This window comes from the organism of the source record quoted next, unplaced genomic scaffold (genome assembly GCF_019419815.1).
Source record: "Pyrus x bretschneideri cultivar Hongxiangsu unplaced genomic scaffold, Pyrus_bretschneideri_v1 Contig25, whole genome shotgun sequence".
Classification (NCBI taxonomy): domain Eukaryota; kingdom Viridiplantae; phylum Streptophyta; class Magnoliopsida; order Rosales; family Rosaceae; genus Pyrus; species Pyrus x bretschneideri.
Genome location: NW_025999557.1, coordinates 2,638,207 through 2,665,046, shown reverse-complemented (window position 1 = coordinate 2,665,046; position 26,840 = coordinate 2,638,207). Strand labels below are relative to the sequence as shown.

Below are 26,840 nucleotides of genomic sequence, written 5' to 3'. Positions count from 1 at the left end.
GTAAGTGGATGGGAAAGCACAAACATTCTGAAAGAAGATACATTGTGAAAGAGGCTAACTTGCTTCTTTTAATTAATAGTTTATTGCAAGTAGTGAAAACCTATGGTGGAAATGCAAGTTTCCCTTTTAATATTATTTCACAATGCAAGCTGGCCAAGCTTCTTTTAGGCAAGTTCATTGCTCTCAGTGATAGGATTAAAAGCACACCACAAAGTAGCACACAAATGTCCTATTGATTTTCCTTATTAACACTAAGATTTGTCAATTGTAGCATATGAAAATAAGGGTCTTTCCCGCAGAAGATTGTTTTATCTAACTACTTAAAATGTCACAAAAACTGGGTTGCTGTCCCTGCTGACCAGCTACCGAAAAATAATTATTAGACTGACTTAACTTATCTAAAGTTTACGAAATTTTATATGCAGATACTAGACACACAAAACTACACTCACACAAATTTTTGAGATTTTTGGAGTTAATGTGCCATTTAAATTAAATCGAACCAAAACAGAATAGAAACAGATTTTAAGTAGTTCACAAATTAAGAAAAACGAGTTAGGAGAATTGCTATCCACCACCAAATAATCATGCAAACATGTTATGTTTCATTCAAATTCCTTTTATTTCCGGATGAAGATGCTAAAGTTGGCTCAATGTTAGAACTCAACCTATTACTCTTTCTTATGTAGTATGTTATGAGAATGGCGTTTTCAACTTAACTTAGTCCTTAGCATGCAATCTAGAATGGCGTGTTCATAGATTTAACAAGTAGAAATCATTAAGAACGAAAAGAGTTTGAGTCATCACAAGGCATCGTAAGTACTAGCGTTCTCTTACTTATCCTAGAAATTGGTTCACATGTTAATCGCAATTAACAAGTACTACTCTAGAACATATGTAGGTCCTCATTCGACAAGGGCAAACACACACATATTCATAGCATTAGAATCCTAGATATGCTTACTAAGTATGCATCCGTAGAAAACACATAAAGAATTCATCAATGAGACAAGTAGTGAACTAATTTTCATCCATTCATAAAAGTAATTCAAACGAAATGGCATAACAAACTTGCAATCATATTCGGGGCTTCAAAACAGCCCCTAACTACTAAAAATTTAGTAACACATAATCCTTAAGTTAAAACAAAAGATAGACATGAGTTTGAGAAGATAGAAACGAAAGAAATCGACTGAGGCCTCATCCTCTTTCCTTCCTTCCCCAACGCTGCTTTTAAACCAATTCTTGCTACATCATTTTCTTCTCCTTAACTCACCCACCAATAGCCATTTAGTGATGACAATAAGTGAGAGGAAATGGTAAAACAATTGTAACTTTTTGGGTAGCCTTTATGTCAATTACTCCCTCTTAATCCTCATCTTTAATTCCATTCCCTTTTACATTTGAATAAGTGTCAGCTGACTTGTTCTTGGCTACATCAGTTTTGGCTGCTAGATTTATTGGGTTTATGATTTCATTGCAGTTACAAATTGCTCAGCCTCTTGGTCACCTTTCAGTGTTAAAATGGCCATAACTTCTTCTAGAAAATGATGTTATCAATCCGTGAAATGCTCCAAAAAATAGACATCCATAGCTTTCCAAGTATATAAGGCTCATTCTCTAACTCATTCTGAGCTGTTCGCAACTTCCTTCCAAAGTCAGCTGATCTGCACATGCAGTTTTGACGAATTTGTTACTTAAAATCCCACTTGTGCTATTTTTCTTTTCTTTGCATGACAAATCCCACAAAACACAAAAACAAAGTAAATAACTCAAAAATATAAGGAACTAACTAAGAAAAGACAAGTGAATTTGATCTAAAATATATGTAAATATGAGCTTATCACTCAGCAAATGGGCTCTTTCAGATCTCTATATAAAGAAACAGAGGCAGAAGGATTATGGACACTCAAACAACCAATCAATCAACTCTACTCAAATCAGCTCATCAATCTCCTTGTAGACATTTAGCTTTAGCTAAACATCCTTTACTTTCCTTGTTTATTAGCTCTACTGCTCACACTGTAGTATCGATCTCCTTTGTATTTTCTGCACAACTCATTTCCAGTCATTTAGTTTAAAAGCAATCTACAATACCAGTCATTTACTTTCCTCTATCATTCACACTTCCAGCAACCTTGTTATTTAGTTGTTGTTACATTTCTCCATATAAGTAAAGTCCTTATCTTTAAGGCAAAGAAAGAACATTGATTTGAGCTACTCCCACTCAATGGCACAATCTCTTGGTTTAAAGTCAAACTTAGGCACAACCACAATCATTCAAATCCCATCTACTAACAGCATCTAGTAGTGGCACGCTCACACCCACCAATTTCATGTTTGAGTAAATTCCCGGCATGCCCGCGTGGCTCATGACGAATTTAGGGAGCGAACAGAGAGAGAGGTTTACATTCCGGTAATATGGCAGACAGTGGAGGAGCAATTACAGTTGATGGCATTCTCAAATCCTTTGGGTGAGCTTGAATTAGTCCATGGAAGTTGGCCGCTGCATGGATCTGCGTCTCCACTGAAATCCCAGCCCTTCTAGTTCTTCCCCAGTGTTTTTGCTATGGCTTTCAAAGTTTGCACTGCATATACGCAAAATAAAAGGCAACAAATTAACATCGTGCTCAACAAAATAGTAAAAAAAAAAATTTGATGCATAGACAAGAACTACAGAGTGCACCTCAGCATCATATGATTGAAAATTTCTACTAAGTTCAAGCAAATATCTGTTTACTTAAGGTTCATTTGATAACTGTTTGAATTTTTAATTTTTAATTTTAGTTCATTGGTAACTGTTTTCACTTCTTGGAAAAATGTAAACTTAAAACCAAAATCACCCCAAGCCAAATTTTGAAAACTCAAAAAAAATTGAAAACTAAAAGATTATCAAGCGAACTTAAAACTATCATTTATAGAATGAAACAAGGGAAACTAAGGAAGATATTTGACATAGGGATATTGAGGTGAATTACTCGTACCTTCATCGTTTGGCAATCGAGCAGCTCCAAAGGCAAAAGTTATAAAGCAAGCAACAAAGAACAGAGAATGAGGAAGAAGTCGAGGGAAGAACATATTCATCATTTTTCTAGGCAAAGTCTTTCACATTTGAAGAGAAAACCAGAGACAAGAGGATCAGTTTGTGCAGCTAGCTGGATGGAATATGTTGAGAGGTTATGGAATTTGTTGGATATGAAAATTTGTGAGTGGCGAAGAAAGAAAGATTTATGAGGAGAATGAGTCTGAATTACGGCTCTTTATTCGCTTGAGGGGAGGGAAGGAGTGGACCTTGAAGGACACAAACGGAAGTCAATGACTTGTGTTACCTTACGAACCCGGATCTCTCTGGATCTCAATATTCTAAGCCTAGGGATCAAATCTTCTCCTTCTTCTTTGAACTCAGCCACCGACAACAATCTCTATATTCACAGACGACATTGATCAATTTTTAATTTCAGGTCATTTTGATGCGTTTGTCAATTTCATGGACCATCTGTGATAAAAATATGAATTTGACTACAATATTTACATGTATTTAATATATCAACATCTTTAGGATATAATTTGGCCACCTATTTAAATGTTAATTATGTAGAATGCCTAAGTGACGAACTTATTAGAAAAGAAATCCATATTTGTGTCTCAAATTTATCTATTAGCTTAACTGTGTTGTTCATGTCAAGTTTCTAAGAAATAAATTGTGTCCAACACCATCTGAAAACGAAAAAAATAACCCTTTTTCTGTTTTGAGAATATATATATATATATATATATTATTTATTACAATTGATCTTATTACTAATAATCTAAGTTACAAAATAAAGATCGGAGCGTTTAAACCGGCAACACAATAAATCAAAGAAAAAAGGCATATTCTTCAGACAATCCAACACTTACATAAAGATATAAAAGAAATCAAAAGGAAAAACTTCAAAAAAAAAAAAAAAAAAAACCATGCATGAAATTAAGTGCACGTCTATATTAAGCAAACAAACTGCACAGAGTGACAGACGGCAAAATAAATGTAGTTCGAAATTAATCTTACTCGACTTGAACTTCTTCACTAACACTCAATCAAAAGCAAAGGTTGGTTGGAATTTGACCTGTTTGACTAGTGGTATCGTGGCCCATTTCTGGGCTTATTTGGATCGGTGTGCTATGGTCCATTACTGGGCTGCATGCTGGCTTGCATGAATTGATGTCGTGGCCCACTTCTCTTGAAACTCAGCCTGAATTATTGCTGAAATCTAAATCTGCCATCTCAGTCTCTCCAAAACTGTTGTTGGGCCCAGATCCATCAGATGGGCTGCCTGAGCTGTCCCGTTCAAGTGGGACATCAAACCCACCGTATTCTTCATTTGCACTACGCAACTCCCCCTGAATATTAGAGTGGGTTTGATTAGTGATGACGAACATCTCTGTTTCAAAAAACGTGACATCCATGGTGACATAAAATTGCTTATGGGTGGATGGTAGTTGGCTATTAAACCCTAAAAAGACACAACGAACGGCACACGGATTCAATTTACTTTGTTGATTCTTGTGAAGATACACTTAGGCCACGCACCCAAATATGCGAGGTGATAATTGAAGAGAGGATGGTAAAGTAATTAAGACTTCCATGGGAGTTCAAAAAAGTCTTGAACTCAAGTAGGCATTCGATTAAGGAGATAAACGAAATACGTAACTGCATCTGCCCAATAAGTAGAAGGGGCATGAGCCCTAACGAGAAGAGCTCGTGTAGTCTCCAAGATATGTCTGTTCTTGCGTTCTTCCACACCGTTTTGTTGATGAGTTTGAGGACAAGTAGTCTCATGAAGTATGTTGTGCGTTGCGAAAAATTGTGGTAGCTCCAAATTAAGATATTCTCCACCATTATCATTTCAAAGAACTTTGATAGGACAAAAGAGAAATTTGACTTCCAATCATGCAATAAAACAGTTGAAAGATTTGTTCAACATCACTCTTTTGTTTCATAATATACAACCAAGTCATTCCGATGCAATCATCAACAAACGTAACATACTAACGAATACCATGGTGAGTTGCTATTGGTGAAGGCCCCAAACATCTGAATGAATTAACTCAAAAGGCACTATTCTTTTATTGAAACTCAAATGATAAGAAGTACGATGATTTTTTGCAAGAATGCAATCATTATATTGAAAATCAGAGTTTGAAACGCCATTAAATAAAGACAAAAGTAATTTTTTTTTTAAATAACAAAGGATGCATGTCCTAATTGACGATGTCATAGCCAAATTTGCTTGATATTGTTATTGTGACCACGGCAAACTTGGTTGACTCGGCCCATTACCACTTCATCCACATAATATAACCCTCTCCTCTTAGTACCACTCCCAATGATCGTGGTACAAGAGGTCCTATAAAATAGGAAATAAGAATCCCAATTATACAAGGAATCAATCATATGATCACATTCCCAAACTATATGGTTGATTCACGTCAACAAATAGTTATAAAGGAAATATAAATGATTAATTAGCTGATATGTTTAAGTGTGCTAAGGTTGAGTGAAACTGATAACCGTGTAGCTCAAGTTCTCTCGCTTCTGTTCTCCTAGTAATCTGAATCAGGATTGACGGGATACAAATCGTGAGCAGACGCAGACGAAGCAGTCCATGGCCCTTCAGTTGACCCCATTTCTATCTGTTTCTCGCCCGTGCCCCTTCCAAAACCAAATTGAAAATGTTTCCTCATTGCATCAATCTTAATACTCTCGACATTTGGATTCGAGACCGACTCATGAACAACAGTCTTTCCTTCGAGCATGCTCACAACCGAAGACATGGTAGGCCTAGCTGTCGAAGTAACGTTGCAACAAAGGAGAGCCACATTGATTGCAACAATCATCTCCTCTTTATTAAAGTCTGATCCCAACCTTGGATCAACTAGGTCCATCAAATTCCCCTGATCTTTTAGAAGTTGTGCCTACAAAAAATGGAAGTAACAAAAACAATATAAATTCTGTCTTTGGATTAAACTTCATCGATTCAAATGTACTTTCACACATATAAGGCATATTAAGAAAATTTGAAGTTAAATTAGGAAGTAGTAGATTCATGTTACCCAATCAAGAAGATAAAAGCTTTCTTCCTTTTTCTGGTAAGTTGTGTTGTTTCTCCCACTAACAATTTCCAATACAAGAATACCAAAACTATAGACATCTGCTTTATCAGTCAGATAACCCCGCATTGCATATTCGGGCGCCATATATCCACTGCAATATCATGAAATCATATCATTAACCCATATTGAGCTAAAATAATTAGTAAAAATATTGCTAATTGAATACTTCCAATAGTTAGAGAGATAATCAGTAATACAACTATATTGAAAGAACATATCTGCCCTTCAAATTTCTTGAACAACAAGGATTTGGTTAGGTTGAAAATTATGTAAGTTGGAGACTTTCCTTTTGCTCTATCTTCTTTTTTCAGGGTGGAAAAAGATTAAAACAAGAGAATAAGAAGATAAATAAAAGTGTAGGGACTCACTAAGTTCCAGCAATATGAGTGCTAATGTGTGTATTATCCTCTTCATCAAGTTTGGCCAATCCAAAGTCAGATATTTTCGGGTTAAGATTTTTATCAAGCAGAACATTAGTAGCCTTGATGTCTCTATGAACGACCTTCAATCTTGATTCCTCATGAAGATAAGCCAAACCTCTTGTTGTACCAATGCAAATCTTGTGTCTTGTTGACCAATCCAACTTCAAATGACTTTCTTTTTCCCCTTCAATTTGCCAAATTAAACAATGTTAGTTGTAAAGGACATATTTTTAGTGCATAAGATCTTTTATGCCCACTGTATGAATGAAATGAACTTTTGGCAAACGAGATTGATATTTACTGAACAAAGCATGACCGACACTATTATTTTCCAGGTACTCATAGACAAGCAATAGTTGATTTCCTTCAATACAACATCCGTGGAGCTTGACAAGATGAGGGTGTTGCAAAGCAGAAATCATGCCAATCTCATTAACAAATTCACGATTTCCTTGCTTTGATTTGGAAGACAGCTGCTTAACAGCTATTACGGTTCCATTAGCTAGAACGCCCTACATTTGAGAAAGATAGTCAAACTCTCATCACTATATGGAGCAAATTAACTTTCATTAGAACGGACAGTATCAAAGTAGAAAAAAAAAATGTAATAAATAAATAAATATTGGCTCCGAAGAATACCTTATAAACAGAACCAAAACCACCTTCACCAATCTTATTGGCTTTGTCAAAGTTGTTTGTGGCATCTTTGAGTTGCTTGAAGGTAAATTTACCAGTTTGCAGGTCCACACCCTTCAAATCTGTATAACAAGTAAAACTCATAAGAAATTGTGTCGAAGAAAACTTTGAGAACAATAGCATTCTTAGTTTTTAATATTTTGTGCATGATTCTAGAATTTAACTAGTAATTGGATCCATAGGTAGACACTCTGCATCATGAGTCTGGACTATAAATATATTATAGCAACATCAAAGTGCCAGAAAGCTCAATATCTAAATAATTATTGTCTTTGTGTATGCACGTCAATGTGCAAGAGAACCATGCAAAAAATAGCACAAATATTGTTCTTAGTCACGAAAAAAAGTTCGATAAGAAAAAGTAATGGAGAAACAAAAAGGAAAAACCAGTACAACAGAATAAACTGCAAATTAATACCATCCTCCAATGTCTTTTTTTGTCCTAGGAGGCCTTTCTTCCAAAGAATACCAAATATCAGTAGTACAATGAAGACTCCTCCAACCACAATTCCAACCACGGCACCTACAGGCATAGAAAATTATGTCGGGGGAACAAAGTCTGCCAGAAGAAAGAGTAGCTTAAATTAGAATAAATGTAAATGTAATTGATATGAGAGTGGATTATTCAACCAACTATCTAATGCACACAGAAACAGAAGATTGAACCCGATCTTTGAGGCAATGTAAATAAGTAGATAGTATATGAAGTAATCCCTCGAACAAACTTTCTTTGGATGGTTGTAAATTTTTAATGTTTCCTCAAGTGAAATGGTTAGTTTCCATGTAAATATTAAAAATCCTTGAAGTTGAATTTTGTTGTATTTAAAGGCGTCAACATGTTACCAATAAAAAAAAAACAACATATTATGCGATAAAAAAATTTAAGAGAGTATTTCTTCAAGTCTTGTCTCAAACTACGTGGAGTGAAACACGAAAAACACAGAAGCATTATCTATTCTAAAGTTGGAGCGGGATTGGCATGTTCATGGCTACAGTCAAGAAAATGCCCCTTGATTTCACCTTATTTGCAAGAAAGCCATCTGATTTGGGGCTGCGTTGGAGGGTAATTAGGAAAAGATAGGAGGGTAATTTTGTCTCTCTAAAAAAACCTATGAAAAGATAGAGAGAGCCGTCAGCTTGCAGAGGGGGATGGAGAGAGAGAGAAAGAGAGAGCCTGAAGAATACCACCACTTCTCCTGAACGAGGGTTAGCTGTGCAATTCCAGTTCAAAAAACCTAGGATTCTGTTTTTTTATTTTTATATTTATTTTTGTGTAAAAAAACCAAGGATTATAGTAAGGTTTTCAATTTACAAATGGTTTTTCTGTTCAGATTTTCTTTTTGTGAGTTTTGTGTATTGTGTAGAACCAGCAATGCAAGAGCAGGATCTGATCAGTCACACCCGAAAAGAGGTTTGTTTCTCAAATCACATTCATTAGTTTGATCATTAATGTACTTTGGAAGGCTCTTCAATATGATTTTCTAATTTCTCCTTTCCAGCATTCTCTTTTTTGTTTATGGAGTATGTATGTGATTTATATTTGATTATAGAATAAAAATTAATAAACACGAGATGCAGCAATTAATTTGCATCCTTATCACAACACATGTATGAAAGTGCATTCAATTTCAATGTCTGTATGTGTGACAGGATGTGCCTGCTTGCTGCTGCTGGGTATGCTTGCTGTTGTTTCTCGCGCTTTTATTTTATTTTTTTTTGTGTGTGTTGATTTGAATAACAATTCAAGCGTATCTTTATTTTGTTGGTGTGTGTTGGTTCGCAGCCAGTTTTATTTATTGGTTTTTTTATTTGGATTTATAGCACTGAGGGTATAGGTGAACGTTGAAGCGGTTTGTATGGGCTCATGTATCTTAAACACGTAGTGAGAGGTGAGGATTTTGTTTTAGTGTTTTAGATAATCTGAAGGAATATGTAGATACTATGATTTGGGGTTGCTTTCTTAAACCATGATAAAGCAGTCCAAGTAATTTTAACATAGATATCATTTTTTATGTAATGCATGAGTTTATGAAATGTTAAGACGATAATATATCATGTGATTTAAAATTCAAAGAGAGACAATGAATCGTGTTTGATATTTTGTTTGTCCTGATTCGTTTAAATTTGGGCGTTTTTCAGTTGGATTCATGGGTTTCATTTAAGATATCATTTTTGGTTTATGAATGGCTTGCCAATGCAAAAGTTTGCATCTTTTCTTTGTTGGATTCATGGGGTTTTCTTAAGCTTTCAAGTTTTTAGTTTTTATCGAGAAATTTTGGGTTTCATTTATTTTTCGAACTACACTTTTTTGTTAAGATTTTCTTTATACTTCAGTAAATGATTGCTTCTTTACCTGTAAATTTTCAGGTTGTTCAAAACCCGCAACGAAGTGCGGGCAATTTTTCTAGTTTATGCGGAAATACAAGGGAAAGGAAATATTGAAGAAGAAGAACCCTGTAGAACTGAAGTCGGATCTCTTAATTTAGATCTCTTAATTTAGTAGATATATCAATGCATATGGTCAAAGCATAGTAATTAGACGGAGCTCAGATCAGTGAAAACTTACTTGGCTCTACTGAAATAGCTGAAATAAGTGGACCATAGACTCCTCTAACAGGGATGCCTGTCGTCCCTTTCCCGGCCCAATATAAACGAATCTCCAATGTATTATTAGTTACAAGAGTAGTAAAGTTCTTTATGACTACATCACCAAACACACGGGCTTCATCCATGATATTGAAGTCCTTCTTCAATAGTTTTCCCTGCAATATATATATATACACTAATTTAGTTGCTTAACATTTCATGATCATAAATGTGAAGGTTAACATTCAAATCGACCAAAATATAAACAATGCTTGTTGAAAATTAGAATAATTCACTGGTGAGTATACATGGAAGTGGATGCGATAGTTACCTGAATATAAATATCAAATATGCGCCTTCCCACGCTTCTATATGTTGAGCCATTTCTAAACATTATCTCTGCAAAATGGAGGCTTACAGTGTAGTTTCCATTTCCCAGACAAAACCCAAAATAAGTTAGAGAGATGGGAGAAAGGCGTGCGTTCATGTATAGTTGAGGATTGGCCATAGAGAGTCTAGTTTCATTAGTCCATATAAAGGCGTCCGTAGTGCGGTCATCATCAGTGAAATAACCGGTGCTGCTTAATGCCCAATTTGTTTTGCTCTCGTAAAATGATGGTCCAGCTGAAAATCTGTCATCATCATATTGTGCACCATTCTTTCCAGGGACAGTAAATTGACTCCCACCACAATTTATAAGGAGCGAGTAGTATAAATCTATGAAAAAAGAAAATGGAGATTAGTAGGCATTGAGGAGTAAAACTAAAAAAGAATAACCGAAAAAATAAAGGTAATTATTTGTGTAGAAACTCGGCTTACATTTTGGACACTCTGAAGTTTTGAAACATGTAACAATTCTCCTGATAGAGTAAGTCATAAATGAGAAAATGTCAGCAATCATAAATGAGAAGTTGGAAGAAAAAAAAAGAGTACAGAATACACCATTGGAAACCGAAGTAAATTTATAGGTGCATGCTTTGAGACGGTTAATTTGAACTTACGAACTATTGCCTTTTGACGAGCTTGCAAACAAGTTGCTGTAGAAATTAACACAAATGAAAAGTTAAGCTAAGCTTTGCTCCACATAACACAAACAGATTAACTTCAAGCTAATGGAGACATTCTTACATGTTGCTGCCGCTGCCTCGTGGACAACTTGCATCACTTATGGTGAGGTTGTTATATGAAAGATCACTGCACAAAAAGAGCTATGATGCAAATTCTGTTGAATTGTAAGTCTCTAGCTGATTAGAATTAGTGAAATAAGTTATGAGCTTAATTGTGTATTCACTTGTGTTGTAATATTGCGAAGTGTGAGGTTCAAAGATGTAAGGCAAATAATGCCATGTGTGATGATCTTAGAAAATAGTTAGATGTGTGGCTAAGATCACTTTGTGATGTCTAAGGATCCAGCTGTGCTTTGCTAACGGTAATATTCTCTTTGCACGACTTGTGTGTGAGAGAGAGTGAGAGATATTGAATGAAGAAGGATTTTCCTCTGTTGCATTTGGCAGAGCAGCGAGGACATACATTCTCTGTGTGATTTTCTTCATCCTTTCTTTTTCAGTATTAATTATCTTCTCCAGTCTTCATATTCATTGAGGTTTCACAAAACAGAATCAAAGAAGCATTAACAAATTCTTTTCCAGATGTAGTTTGTCAGTACAAAAGGAAACAAGGGTGAGGAGAAAGAGGTAGGCATTAACATGGTTCGGATGAAGTTTGACTTCTAATCATGCGATAAAACTGTTGAAAGATTTGCCCGACATCACTCTTTTGTTTCATAATATAGATCCAAGTCATTATGGTGCAATCATCAACAAACGTAACATACTAACGAATACCATGGTGCGTTGTTATTGGTGAAGGCCCCAAACATCTGAATGAATTATCTCAAAAGGCTCTGTTCTTTTATTGAAACTCAAATGATAAGAAGTACGATGACTTTTGCAAGAATGCAATCATTACACTGAAAATCAGAGTCTTAATCGCCAACCAAAGGATGCATGTCCTAGTTGACAATGCCATAGCCAAATTTGCTTGATCTTGTTACTGTGACCACTGCGGACTTGGTTGACTCGGCCTGGTACCACATCATCCACATAATATAACCCTCTCCTCTTAGTACCACGCTCAATGATCGTGGTACAAGAGGTCCTATAAAATAGGAAATAAGAATCCCAATTATACAAGGAATCAATCACATGATCACATTCCCAAACTATATGGTTGATTCACGCCAACAAATAGTTATAGAAGAAATACAGATGATTAATTAGCTTATATGTTTGAGTGTGCTAAGGTTGAGTCAAACTGATAACCATGCAGCTCAAGTTCTCTTGCTTCTACTCTCCCAGTAATCTGAATCAGGATTGACGGGATACAGATCATGAGCAGACGAAGCAGTCCATAGCCCTTCAGTTGACCCCGTTTCTATCTGTTTCTCGCTCGTGCCCCTTCCAAAACTAGATTGAAAATGTTTCCTCATTGCATCAATCTCAATACTCTCTGCTTTTGGATCCGAGACCGACTCATGAACAACAGCCTTTCCTTCGAGCATGCTCACAACCGAAGACATGGTAGGCCTAGCTGTCGAAGTAACATTGCAACAAAGGAGAGCCACATTGATTGCAACAATCATCTCCTCTTTATTAAAGTCTAATCCCAACCTTGGATCAACTAGGTCCATCAAATTCCCTTGCTCTTTTAGAAGTCGTGCCTGCAAAAAATGGAAGTAACAAAATCAATATAAATTATGTCTTTGGATTAAACTTCATCGATTCAAATGTACTTTCACACTTATAAGGCATATTAAGAAAATTTGAAGTTAAATTAGGAAGTAGTAGATTCATGTTACCCAATCAAGAAGATAAAAGCTTTCTTCCTTTTTCCGGTAAGTTGTGTTGTTTCTCCCGCTAACAATTTCCAATACGAGAATACCAAAACTATATACATCTGCTTTATCAGTCAGATAACCCCGCATTGCATATTCGGGTGCCATATATCCACTGCAATATCATGAAATCATATCATTAACCCAGATTGAGCTAAAATAATTAGTAAAAATATAGCTAATTGAATACTTAAGATTAATCCAATAGAGAGATAATCAGTAATACAACTATATTGAAAGAACATATCTGCCCTTCAAATTTCTTGAACAACAAGGATTTGGTTAGGTTGAAAATTATGTAAGTTAGAGACTTTCCTTTTGCTCTATCTTCTTTTTTCAGTGTGGAAGAAGATTAAAACAAGAGAATAAGAAGATAAATAAAAGTATAGGACTCACTAAGTTCCAGCAATACGAGTGCTAATGTGTGTATTATCCTCTTCATCAAGCTTGGCCAATCCAAAGTCAGATATTTTTGGATTAAGATTTTTGTCAAGTAGAACATTAGTAGCCTTGATGTCTCTATGAACGACCTTCAATCTTGATTCCTCATGAAGATAAGCCAAACCTCTTGCTGTACCAATACAAATCTTGTGCCTTGTTGACCAATCCAACTTCAAATGACCTTCTTTTTCCCCTTCAGTTTGCCAAATTAAACAAAGTTAGTTGTAAGGGATATATTTTTAATGCATAAGATCTTTTATGCCCACTGTATGAATGAAATGAACTTTTGGCAAACGAGACTGATATTTACTGAACAAAGCATGAGCGACGCTATTATTTTCCAGGTACTCATAGACAAGCAATAGTTGATTTCCTTCAATACAACATCCGTGGAGCTTGACAAGATGAGGGTGTTGCAGAGCAGAAATCATGCCAATCTCATTAACAAATTCACGATTCCCTTGCTTTGATTTGGAAGAAAGCTGTTTAACCGCTATTACGGTGCCATCTGCTAGAACGCCCTGCATTTGAGAAAGATAGTTAAATTCGCATCACTATGGAGCAAATTAACTTTCATTAGGATGGACAGTATCAAATTAGAAAAAAGTGTAATACATAAATAAATATTGGCACCGAAAAATACCTTATAAACAGATCCAAAACCACCTTCACCAATCTTATTGGCTTTGTCAAAGTTGCTTGTGGCATCTTTGAGTTGCTTGAAGGTAAATTTACCAGTTTGCAGGTCCACACCCTTCAAATCTGTATAACAAGTAAAATTCATAAGATATTGTGTCTAAGAAAACTTTCAGAAGGATAGAATTCTTAGTTCGTAATATTTTGTGCCTGATTCTTGAATTTAACTAGTAACTGGATCTATAGGCAGACACTCTGCGTCATGAGTTTGGACGATAAATATATTATAGCAACATCAAAGTGCCGGAAAGCTTAATATCCAAATAATTACTATCTTTGAGTGTGCACGTCAATATGCATGAGAACCATGCAAAATAGCATCAATATTGTTCTTAGTTACGAAAAAAAGTTCGATAAGAAAAAGTAATGGAGAAACAAAATAGGAAAAATCAGTATAACAGAATAAACTGCAAATTAATTACTATCTTTGAGTGTGCACGTCAATATGCATGAGAACCATGCAAAATGGCATCAATATTGTTCTTAGTTACGAAAAAAAGTTTGATAAGAAAAAGTAATGGAGAAACAAAATAGGAAAAACCAGTATAACAAAATAAACTGCAAATTAATACCATCCTCCAATGTCTTTTGTTGTCCTAGGAGGCCTCTCTTCCAAAGAATCCCAAATATCAGTAGTACAATGAAGACTCCTCCAACCACAATTCCAACCACGGCACCTACAGGCACGCCACCTCCACCAGTTGATGTGCTAGGTTTTGGCGGGGGAACAAAGTCTGCCAGAAGAAAGATTAGCTTAAATTAGAATAAATGTAAATGTAATTGATATGAGAGTGGATTGTTCAACCATCTAATGCACACGTAAACAGAAGATTGAAGCCGGTCTTTGGGGCATCCTTAAATAAGTAGAGAGTAAATGAAGCAATCCCTCGAACAAACTTTCTTTGGATGGTTGTAAATATTAGGGTCCTTCAGGTATAAGCCCATGCAACACTTATTTTCCTGACAAAAACCCATCTCATTTTAAATATTAGGGTACATCTCTCACCATCATATGTTTCATTTCTTTTATTTGTTTGACAATCATTGTAGGTAAATTATTTTGCATGTATGTATTTTGTTAAAATTATATATATGCGTGAAAATAATTTATATTTTTATTTAAAATGATATGTAATTAATTAATTTTGAATCAATTGGCTAAAAGCATTTATTTATTTTTTAGGTAAACTATTTTTCATGTGATAATACATATATAATAGCCACATTTTGTTATTATTATATAGTGTGTGCAATCAATCGACATTCTTTTATTTTGTAGGTAAATTGTTTATATATATATATATATGTCACATCCCGGCCCGGGACGGATCACTTCCCGAGCTCGCTCCACTACCGTAGCACGATATTGTCCGCTTTGAGCTTACCATTCCCTCACGGTTTTGTTTTTGGGAACCCACGAGCAACTTTCCAGTGGGTCACCCATCATGGGATTGCTCTAGCCCCCTTCTCGCTTAACTTCGGAGTTCCAACGGAACCCGAAGCCAGTGAGCTCCCAAAAGGCCTCGTATTAGGTAGGGATGGGAATATACATTTAAGGGTCATTCCCCTGGGCGATGTGGGATGTCACAATCCATCCCCCTTAGGGGCCTAACGTCCTCGTCGGCACACCACGGCCAGGGTTAGGCTCTAATACCAAATTGTCACATCCCAGCCTGGGGTGGATCACTTCTTGGGCCTACTTCACCACCGTAGCACGATATTGTCCGCTTTGGGCCCCCAACACACCCTCACGGTTTTGTTTTTGGGAACTCACACGAGAACTTCCCAGTGGGTCACCCATCATGGGATTGCTCTAGCCCCCTTCTCGCTTAACTTCGGAGTTCCAACGGAACCCGAAGCCAGTGAGCTCCCAAAAGGCTTCGTATTAGGTAGGGATGAGAATATACATTTAAGGGTCACTCTCCTGGCGATTTGGGATGTCACAATATATATATATATATATATATATATATATTACAAAATATTGGTATTTAATTAACTTTGAATAAAAAAATATTTATTTATTTTGTAGGTAAATTATTTTGCATGTATCATTACAAAATATTTATTTTTTTGTGGGCAAATTGTTGTGCAAAATAATTTACCTATGTTATATTTAAAATATTGATAATTTTGGATAAAATAACTTTTTGATATTTGTAGGATATACTACTTTACTTGTTAGCATCATGAGAAAACAAATATACAAGGAACAATGGTATCATGTAAATTTTTGTTATTAAATGCATAGGAATCATGACATTTAAATTTTTTTGCCAAATCCCCATAAGGTATTTGAAGACATTTAATTGAATGAAATAATGTAAAATAAAATGTAGATAATCAGCGGGAGACCCAAAGTGTTAGTAGGGGTAATTTAGACATCAAAAAATACAAATTTTGCCAAGTCAAACTTAATTACGGATATTGCTTAGTTGGAGACTAGTCATTGGGTTTTTGTTAGAGAAACTTACCATGATGGGTTTTAGTTAAAACAAATTGAATTCTAAGGGGTGTACTCATATTTTTAGTAAATATTATATGTTTCCTCAAGTGAAATGGTTATTTTTCATGTAAATAGTTAAAAATCCTTGAAGTTGAATTTTGTTGTATTTAAAAGCGCAAACCTGTCACCTAGAAGAAAAAAAAGCGCATATTATGCGATAAGAAAATTAAGAGAGTATTTCTTCCAGTCTTGGCTCAAACTATGTAAAACACGAAAAACACAAAAGCATTTATGCGAAAATACAAGGGAAAGGAAATATTGAAGAAGAAGAAGCTCGCAGAACTGAAGTCGGATCTCTTAATTTAGTAGATATATCAATGCATATGGTCAAAGCATAGTAATTAGACGGAGCTCAGATCAGTGAAAACTTACTTGGCTCTACTGAAATAGCTGAAATAAGTGGACCATAGACTCCTCTAACAGGGATGCCTGTCGTCCCTTTCCCGGCCCAATATAAACGAATCTCCAATGTATTATTAGTTACAAGAGTAGTAAAGTTCTTTATGACTACATCACCAAACACACGGGCTTCATCCATGATATTGAAGTCCTTCTTCAATAGTTTTCCCTGCAATATATATATATACACTAATTTAGTTGCTTAACATTTCATGATCATAAATGTGAAGGTTAACATTCAAATCGACCAAAATATAAACAATGCTTGTTGAAAATTAGAATAATTCACTGGTGAGTATACATGGAAGTGGATGCGATAGTTACCTGAATATAAATATCAAATATGCGCCTTCCCACGCTTCTATATGTTGAGCCATTTCTAAACATTATCTCTGCAAAATGGAGGCTTACAGTGTAGTTTCCATTTCCCAGACAAAACCCAAAATAAGTTAGAGAGATGGGAGAAAGGCGTGCGTTCATGTATAGTTGAGGATTGGCCATAGAGAGTCTAGTTTCATTAGTCCATATAAAGGCGTCCGTAGTGCGGTCATCATCAGTGAAATAACCGGTGCTGCTTAATGCCCAATTTGTTTTGCTCTCGTAAAATGATGGTCCAGCTGAAAATCTGTCATCATCATATTGTGCACCATTCTTTCCAGGGACAGTAAATTGACTCCCACCACAATTTATAAGGAGCGAGTAGTATAAATCTATGAAAAAAGAAAATGGAGATTAGTAGGCATTGAGGAGTAAAACTAAAAAAGAATAACCGAAAAAATAAAGGTAATTATTTGTGTAGAAACTCGGCTTACATTTTGGACACTCTGAAGTTTTGAAACATGTAACAATTCTCCTGATAGAGTAAGTCATAAATGAGAAAATGTCAGCAATCATAAATGAGAAGTTGGAAGAAAAAAAAAGAGTACAGAATACACCATTGGAAACCGAAGTAAATTTATAGGTGCATGCTTTGAGACGGTTAATTTGAACTTACGAACTATTGCCTTTTGACGAGCTTGCAAACAAGTTACTGCAGAAATTAACACAAATGAAAAGTTAAGCTAAGCTTTGCTCCACATAACACAAACAGATTAACTTCAAGCTAATGGAGACATTCTTACATGTTGCTGCTGCTGCCTCGTGGACAACTTGCATCACTTATGGTGAGGTTGTTATATGAAAGATCACTGCACAAAAAGAGCTATGATGCAAATTCTGTTGAATTGTAAGTCTCTAGCTGATTAGAATTAGTGAAATAAGTTATGAGCTTAATTGTGTATTCACTTGTGTTGTAATATTGCGAAGTGTGAGGTTCAAAGATGTAAGGCAAATAATGCCATGTGTGATGATCTTAGAAAATAGTTAGATGTGTGGCTAAGATCACTTTGTGATGTCTAAGGATCCAGCTGTGCTTTGCTAACGGTAATATTCTCTTTGCACGACTTGTGTGTGAGAGAGAGTGAGAGATATTGAATGAAGAAGGATTTTCCTCTGTTGCATTTGGCAGAGCAGCGAGGACATACATTCTCTGTGTGATTTTCTTCATCCTTTCTTTTTCAGTATTAATTATCTTCTCCAGTCTTCATATTCATTGAGGTTTCACAAAACAGAATCAAAGAAGCATTAACAAATTCTTTTCCAGATGTAGTTTGTCAGTACAAAAGGAAACAAGGGTGAGGAGAAAGAGGTAGGCATTAACATGGTTCGGATGAAGTTTTTGATATAATAGTTCTATATCTATTTTAGTAAAAGAACAGCATAAATTTCCTGAGTAATTGGAAGAGAAGCTTACACGTTTTTTTTCGGCCAAGCAGGTACAGGTCCAGTCAGCAAGTTTCCAGTTAAGAATCTAAAAATAATGAATACAAAAAAACTCAGTAAAGAATATAGTGTTTGTTCTTAGGAATTTCTTTGTAAAGGTTTGAAAATTTCAGTTTGCCAACTCTGAGTGCATTAGATCAGTACTTCCATCTGAAAGACACATCTAAGCATGATCACCTTATGTCAATTATTTGCATGAGTAGCAATGATTCTAATGAATAAACTAAACATTTCATTTCTGAGCAGAAGAGCCGTTTTCATTTTCATTGTAGTATAACATGTGACTCATAATTATAGTAATCGTGATTGGAAAGACTTCCAGCTTGTCAGGCTGGGGTGTAACAAAAGCATTGAAGAATGTCTGCGTCAATTTCATGTAAGAAAGACTAGATTGGTCATTCCAATAGCTTACATATAATTCGTATCTGCTAGACTAGCGAAGCTGTTTGGAATTTCTCCGGTCAGCTTGTTAAAGCTGAGGTCTCTGTACAAACAAATAGCAAATGCGGTTTAGATGTGCTCACTGTAGAGAGGGAAATGACATCTGAAAGAGATGTTCTCTTAATAAATACAGAAACATAAAGTCCGCCTAAAATCATCTAAGGCACTTCAATAATCCTTGAATTAGTAGAATCACTTCTAGAAGATATTTTTTATTTGAAGACGGAAAAAATAGGGACCAAGACATTTGTACTTACAAAGTTTTCAAATTCATGTGCGCAAGATCTGTAGGTAGTTGTCCAGTAAGGTTGCAACTCCTCAACATCCTGCAACAGACCAAAGCTTTGAGTTTACAGAAGACTTTATGTACAGACAGATAGTGTGTCCTGGAACCATTTAACTCACAGTGTCTTCATTTTTTTCATCTTATCGAGCGAAGGAATGGGTGATTCAGGTCCACTCAAGTCAGTGATTCTCCTGCATGTTAAAATTGAGCCGTGAACATAAACTACGCATTTTGCTAATCGTTTTGTATTTATAAATAGAGACCAGATATACTAACAAGTCAGTCAAGCTTGTCAAAAGAAAAATGCCAGAAGGAATTGGCCCTGTCAAACCGCTAGCCTGAATCAATCTGTTTTACCAAGTTATAACATTTGAATTAGTGATAAAATTGAAATCAAATAGCAGAAAAGATGACACACAAGAGAAAAACACTCACAGTTTTTCAAGATTTTTCCAGTTCCCAATAAAATCAGGTATCTGCCCGGAAAATTGACTGTCACTAATCCGACTGCATAATGATTGGAAAAGGGAAAATGGTACCAGTTGGTATCAGAAAGCAGTAAAACAAATGTCTAAGTTCTCAGGAAACCTTTAAGAAGAAATAACCACAGAAAGCTTACAAGTCCTTTATTTTGGTAAGCTTTGCAAATGTTTTTGGCAACTCCCCATTAAAGTTGTTTGAGGAAAGCAACCTAAAAATGAAATAGATATAACAATTATATCAACGATAGAGAAGTCGATGATTTACTGGTGAAAGTCTCCAGAATTTGTCTACAAGAAAATTCCAAATAACCCAAATATTTTTTTAACACGGTAAAATTTGAAAAGGACTCTTACATCCTTTCTATGTTGGCCAAAGACCCAAGCTCCAGAGGGAGGGGTCCAGAGAAATTATTGAAACTGATGTCCCTATACAAAAAAAATAAAAAAAATAAAAATCAATTCCATTGATTAAAAAAACATCATTAAGGATCTCCATAAAATCAAATGAGGTAAGCAAGAAACAAATGCGCAATCAACACTCACAAACTTTTCAGGGTGGTGATGTCTCCGAGCTCTTTGGGGATAGAACCCGTCAAATGATTTCCAACAAGGGATCTGCATTAAAAACTATAGTCTTAAGATCACTTTTATCAAGCAAGAGGCTCAATAACATTAACATGTTCGTCAATACGAAGGCAATGAACACCATATGTTCGATTCAATACTTATGATTCAAACGCCTCATGACCACGGAAGCTCATTATCATGAACAAAACCCAATGTAGTAGATTCATAGTTTAAGAAAGAAATGGCTGAAGAACATTGGAGTGACCAAATAAAGTAACAAGAACATGACATGAACATCAAACACAAAAATATATGCAGTGTGAGAGAAGACAGTACATGTTCAGAAGAAGTGGAAGAGAGCTCCATACTGGAGGGATGGTACCGCTCAGGTAGTTGCGGGTGAGGTCGCTGAAGGAGAAAGAAAGAAACCAGTGTCTCATTGATAACAGACATAAAGGTAAGCTATATATGAAATTAGAATAAACCATTTACACGACACAAAGCTATTTTCTTTTTACTTTAAATAATGTAAACTTGGAGGGGTAAAAATGTTCTTACATTTCTTGAAGATAGGTGAGATTTACCAGCTCTAGTGGGAGTGTTCCTTGCAAATCCTGAGATTTTAGAATTCTGTATTTCATCGGTAAACAAGTTTCAAAGTTAGTCGCAAATTAACAGAAACGCATTACGCATCTATACTGTGACTAAAAAGAAAAAAATGCCTCAGAAGCGAGACCAAACAAGTAAAACACTAATTCATCACAGAAAATACTTTGACCAAAAAAAAATCACAGAAAATACTTACTTTTGGTCAAGTAGTTAAATAGGCAGAAGGAATTGGTTTTCCTACTTGAAAACCAAGGGAAAAAGTCCAATGTCCTTTAAAAAGAATAGAACTCGAGCAATTACACAAACAGTAAATGTGCATTTGTCACAAGCACACTGTAAGTCATTCTTTCATTAACTTTGTAACTAATAATTATGTCCATAAAGAGTTGTATGTGTATAATAAGTATGCAAGAATCGTGGTGACTACGAAAAATTGTACGTTGATCAAGTATGCAAGAATCAAGCCTAAATACAGCACAGCAGTAAAACCAAGTCCTAACAACTCAGCTTGCCTATTTTAAAAAAAAAATAAAATTAAAATTAACAACACAGCATGCCATGGAACATCTATGCTGGCTCATAGCCTGATCAGAAACACATTGTTATAGTAATTGAGCAAATTAGTCACATCCTAGAACTCGATTTTGCAGATAAGTTCAGTTGAATTGCTATACATGGTAGGGTTGAATGTTTCCTTGTTGATTCAATAAGAAATAGATTAGTCTTTTTGCATTTTCTTGAATTTCAAGGCACAAAAAGTTCTTATTAGACCAACAAAAACTTCCAATTGGTTGCTGGTTGAAGAAAAAATAAACAAATCTGGAGGGATAAAGGATGGGGAAATGCAAAACCCAACTAGAGTCTATAGATATCAGAATTAGGTTGGACCGCAAATTAGTAACTGTGTAAGGACGACTAAGCCCGTTCTAGTGTAAGGCGGCCAAAGCCCATTTAGGAATTTTAAGATATATTCCAATTTTCTTCATAATTTTGCTCCAACAAAAACTGAATTGGTCGAAATCGAAATTTTCAATCCTGACTTGCACGTCAAGAAGAATTTATAGCTCTAAGGAATTTGATTCAATTTATTTTTATTTATTCCCCTTGTTTCGTCAAAAACATAATTTAACAGTGTGCATAAAGAGAAAAAGATGAGCGACAATCACTTAGCTCTAAACAGTAGCAACATTTACTTACTTCACATACACAATAAGAGCTTCAAAATTTTTACGCCACGAACCTAGGAAAAATTTTCAGTGTTAGGAAGAAGGTTTGGTATATTAAGTGTTTAGAAATTTTTTTCATGTATCTAACCACTTGTATTATGATACTTGGTGTACTAGACCGTATTCTCAACACACTAAAATAATCTCTCCGAAGCTAGGGTCGGGGCATGAGAAAATCATAAAGAAACAAAGGAGCTCGACTGTGCTATTAAACGAACCAGGATCCTCTCCTAATCTAAGGATGAGGATCCTCATGACCAATGGATGTGGATCGTTGAATGAAAATCCAACAGCTACAAACAAGTGGGTTCCTTTAAAATTATAATAATTATAACCGTTGAATTTTCATCCAACGGTCCCTATCTCTTGATTATGAGGATCCTCATCTTTAGATTAGGAGAGGATCCTGATCCCTATTAAACTAACATCCCTCAAATCCAATTGGAATTAATTGGCCTAGCTACCTTGCCCGACGTAAGGTTGAGTGAGTGAATACGACGTGCCAAGTTGCCAATGGACAACTCGTTTAGGCCTTATAATTCCTACTTTATTTTGGAGGTTTCATGGGCATGAGGCCCACACTAGGCCTTATAGCAAGTGGACGTGGGGTCCACAAAACCGAATTTGAACAATCTAATCAACATTTCTCCACGAACATTTATGAGCAGTTTGGATAGAACGAATTTATTATTTTTAAATATTTTTAATATAATAATATATATAACACTAAGAAAAATTTACACATATTAATATATGATTCAACGTAAATTTTATAAAGCTCTGTTTATATGAAGCTTTGTTTAATAAAAACAAAAATTGTTCAATTTAAGTTATTCTCCTCGTTAATTTTCTGTGTAGGAGAAAACGCTCATTGAGAAGGAATTTTTTCAAGCGGCACACCAAATATTATATTACAAATAGAAAATATAATATTTTTTTTGTATTTCCTCATTTATTTTATAACACTTAAAATTATCCGCTTGAATACGGAACAATTACAAAATTTTCTGCTCATTAAGATTCATTGAAAAAGTCTTCATGTAGATGTGATACACTGTCACTGGATGGTACATGGACGTAGACCTTTCTTGTTTTTTTCTTTTAATGTTATTCGTATAACAAAGACTGAAATGCGCCTAATCTGCACGTTGCTTTTTCTTTATTTTCGCAACTTTTTCTTTATATTTCTCTTAATAGTTCTATATATCATGAGATGGAACTCTTTCAAAACACAACAAGCAAACTGTTTATCCAGAAAATAAAAATATAATGAGGAATTTTTAATGGCTTGATAAATAAGTTAATCAATGACAATTCTATATAACCCAACGTTTATTTTCCAACTTATGTTCTCTTTATCACATTAAGTTTTTTTTTATTTTTAATAAACGATATTATCTATATTAGGACGTGGAAGAGTAGACTAAACTTCATAATGAATTAGCAAATAATATGGTTTAAATATGCCTTTGACGAGAATCGAACCTAAGACCTCTCACTTATAAGTAAAAAGGGACTAAGTGACACATTAAGTGCTTAAATTGGTGTTTATTAACGCTATAATCTCATGTTCATATTATGTGTCAAATAAATTGAAAACAAAGAATCACCTATTTCTCTCGGTAATCTATTATTAACAATTTTTTTCCAACTCTTTTCATTGTAAAGTAACATTTTATATTCACAATGGGTCTCAAACAAGAGAACTAAACAAACATTTCATATATATATATATATATATATATTAACGATATGTTATCTATGGTGAAACAAAAAAAAGAGTAATTAGAATCTCCTGCATTTTTTTCCAACTTTTTTAGATTAAACATATGTTCTTTTACAAGATTTGATGAAGATGCGTTCATCAATTACCAACTTAGCATTTTATTTATTCATTTAATATATATTCACTTAAACTAGCTAACAACTAATTTCCTACAATCTAGGAATTTTAAATTCGCGGCATTATTTTTTTTCTTATTTATTTTTAACAAACGATAGGAGAGGAGAAATGCGCTAAGTCTCACAATGAATTAGCAATAATGTAATTCAAATTCGTAGATTTATTAAAAACATTAATTTAAGTAATTCATCACTATCATTGAAAAATAACTTTTTATTTATGTTATTATATTTAATTAGTCTCTTCTTTCATAAAAAAAACAAAGTCATTAATACTTATATATATATATATAATAAATAATAATAATAATAATAATAAAAACTTCATTAATTTTATAAAAAAAAGTAATTAAAAGTTATGGTACATTTAAAAAAAAAAAACGTACAAACTTTTGGTACATTTAGATTCTAAATGTACCATAAAATCATATGCACCAATATAATCAAACGTACCTCTAACAAAATTGTGTAAAAAATGTTTAATCAAGTTCTTAAAAGAAACCGATATTTAATCAACGGAATTAAAAAGATGAGACCCCTATATTTAATCCCACTTAGTTCTGAGTTGTTTTTGAGAGAGAGAGAGAGAGAGAGGTTTACATTCCGGTAATATGGCAGACAGTGCGGTTTTCAAAGGAGCAATTACAGATGATGGATTTGTCAAATCCTTTGAGTGGGCTTGGATCAGTCCATGGAAGTTGGCCGCTGCATGGATTTGCGTCTCCACTGAAATCCCAGTCCGTCTTCCCCAGTGTCTTTGCTATTTCTTTCAAAGTTTGCACTGCATATACGCAAAATAAAAGGCCACAAATTAACATCGTGCCCAACAAAAATAGTGAAAAAAAAAAAATTAATGCATAGACAAGAACTACAGAGTGCACCTCAGCATCATATGATTGAAAATTTCTACTAAGTTCACATAAATATCTGTTTGCTTAAGGTTCATTTGATAACTATTTTAATTTTTAATTTTTAATTTTTAGTTCATTGGTAACTGTTTTCACTTCTCGGAAAAATGTAAACTGAAAACCAAAATCAACCCAAACCAAAATTTGAAAACTCAAAAAAATTGAAAACTAAAAGATTATCAAACGAACTTAAAACTATCATTTATAGAATGAAATAAAGGAAACTAAGGAAGATATTTGACATAGAGATATTGAGGTTAATTATTCGTACCTTCATCATTTGGCAATCGAGCAGCTCCAAAGGCAAAAGTTACAAAGCAAGCTACAAAGAAAAGAGAATGAGGAAGAAGTCGAGGGAAGAACATAATCATCATTTTTCTAGGCAAAGTCTTTCACATTTGAAGAGAAAACCAGAGACAAAGGGATCGGTTTGTGAAGCTAGCTGGATGGAATATGTTGAGAGGTTTTGGAATTTGTTGGACTGTATGTATGAAAATTTGTGAGAGTGGCGAAGAAAAAAAGATTTGTGAGAAGAATGAGTCTGAATTACAGCTTTTTATTCACTTGACGGGAGGGAAGGAGTGGACCTCGAAGGACAGAAACGAAAGTCAATGACGTGTTACCTTACTTGCCCTTAAAACCAAAGACCAAACAAGAAAGGAAAAAAAAATTATTCCCAACCACTTACTGTATTTATTTTTATTTAATTATTTATATTATTAAAGATACATTAACATAAATTACTTGTAAAAGAATTAATTTAAAATAGAAGATTTGAGTTTAGCCAAACTAGTTATGTCACTGTGTTTTATTATGCACCAAGTTTGAATTCCGCTTGCCATAATTTAGTTAAATTTAATATAATTATCTTATTGTTTGACAATAGATAGACTTTTTAGTAACATGTTAAAAAGATTGGTTTTCGCAAGTAGTGACTTGTTAAACTTAAATTATTATATTTTATTAAATTTTTATTATAAGTGGTTTCTGAAACTGATCCACCGCATTAAGATGATATCTGAAGTTGAAAATTGAATAATATCATCCATGACTATGTGTGTTGCAAATTAATATCGTCTTCTGTCTGAATTTTGTTAAAAAAAAATTATTACGTGCTGATGTGACACACATAAGATTTTGCACTCCAATAATATGATGACACATGGACTAACGTGTTTCAAAAATTTAAAAAGGTAAAAAGAAGAAAAACAACAAACTAAAAATCCTCATGTTCTCCTTCTTCTTTGAACTCAGCCACCGACAACAATCTCCATATTTATAGACGACATTGATCGATTTTTAATTTCAGATATCATTTTGATGCGTTTGTCAATTTCAGAGATCATCAGTGATAAAAATATAAATTTGACTACAATATTTACATGTATTTAATACAATTAATATCTTTAGGATATAATTTGGCCACCTACTTAAATGTTAATTATGTAGAATGTCTCAGTGATGAGCTAATTACAAAAGAAATCCATATTTGTCTCAATTATATCTATTAGCTTAACAGTGCTGTTCATGTCAAGTTTTTTTAGAAATAAATTGTGTCCAACACCATCTGAAAACGAAAAAAATAACCCTTTTTCTGTTTTGAGGATATATATATTTTTTTTATTACAATCAATCTTATTATTAATAATCTAAGTTACACTATAAAGATTGGAGCATTTAAACTAGCGACACAATAAATTAAGGGAAATTTTATTTAAATCCATGCAATCTCTTTTTACATCTAACTTAAAATTTTGAATGTTAATTGTCTATTTTATCCTATTGCATAATTACTATTAAGTACAA

At 34.4% G+C, this 26,840-nt stretch overlaps 1 protein-coding gene, 1 long non-coding RNA gene and 1 pseudogene across 2 annotated transcripts; all 3 read right to left on the bottom strand.

Annotated features, from left to right (window-relative positions):
- Positions 1-2,159: 2,159 nt before the first annotated feature.
- On the bottom strand, positions 2,160-3,418 carry LOC125478594. Its single transcript, XR_007259401.1, has 2 exons — positions 2,985-3,418; positions 2,160-2,588 (listed from the first exon to the last, which is right to left on the bottom strand). It is a non-coding gene; the product is annotated as an uncharacterized LOC125478594 (long non-coding RNA).
- A 2,141-nt stretch (positions 3,419-5,559) lies between these two features.
- On the bottom strand, positions 5,560-10,892 carry LOC125478481 (annotated as a pseudogene).
- Positions 10,893-11,745: 853 nt separating this feature from the next.
- LOC103949971 (probable leucine-rich repeat receptor-like serine/threonine-protein kinase At3g14840) lies at positions 11,746-25,580 on the bottom strand. The gene is made up of 24 exons (XM_048586900.1): positions 25,306-25,580; positions 24,727-24,907; positions 20,948-21,019; positions 20,726-20,797; positions 20,366-20,437; positions 20,177-20,248; positions 19,960-20,031; positions 19,776-19,847; positions 19,617-19,688; positions 19,460-19,531; positions 19,312-19,380; positions 19,026-19,097; positions 18,585-18,641; positions 17,914-17,979; positions 17,787-17,822; positions 17,605-17,645; positions 17,117-17,502; positions 16,766-16,961; positions 14,460-14,621; positions 13,835-13,953; positions 13,502-13,712; positions 13,147-13,384; positions 12,715-12,865; positions 11,746-12,576 (listed from the first exon to the last, which is right to left on the bottom strand). Exons 1-24 carry the CDS (start codon positions 25,406-25,408, stop codon positions 12,187-12,189), a joined length of 3,054 nt encoding a protein of 1,017 aa, XP_048442857.1. The 5' UTR covers positions 25,409-25,580; the 3' UTR covers positions 11,746-12,186.
- Positions 25,581-26,840: the final 1,260 nt, after the last annotated feature.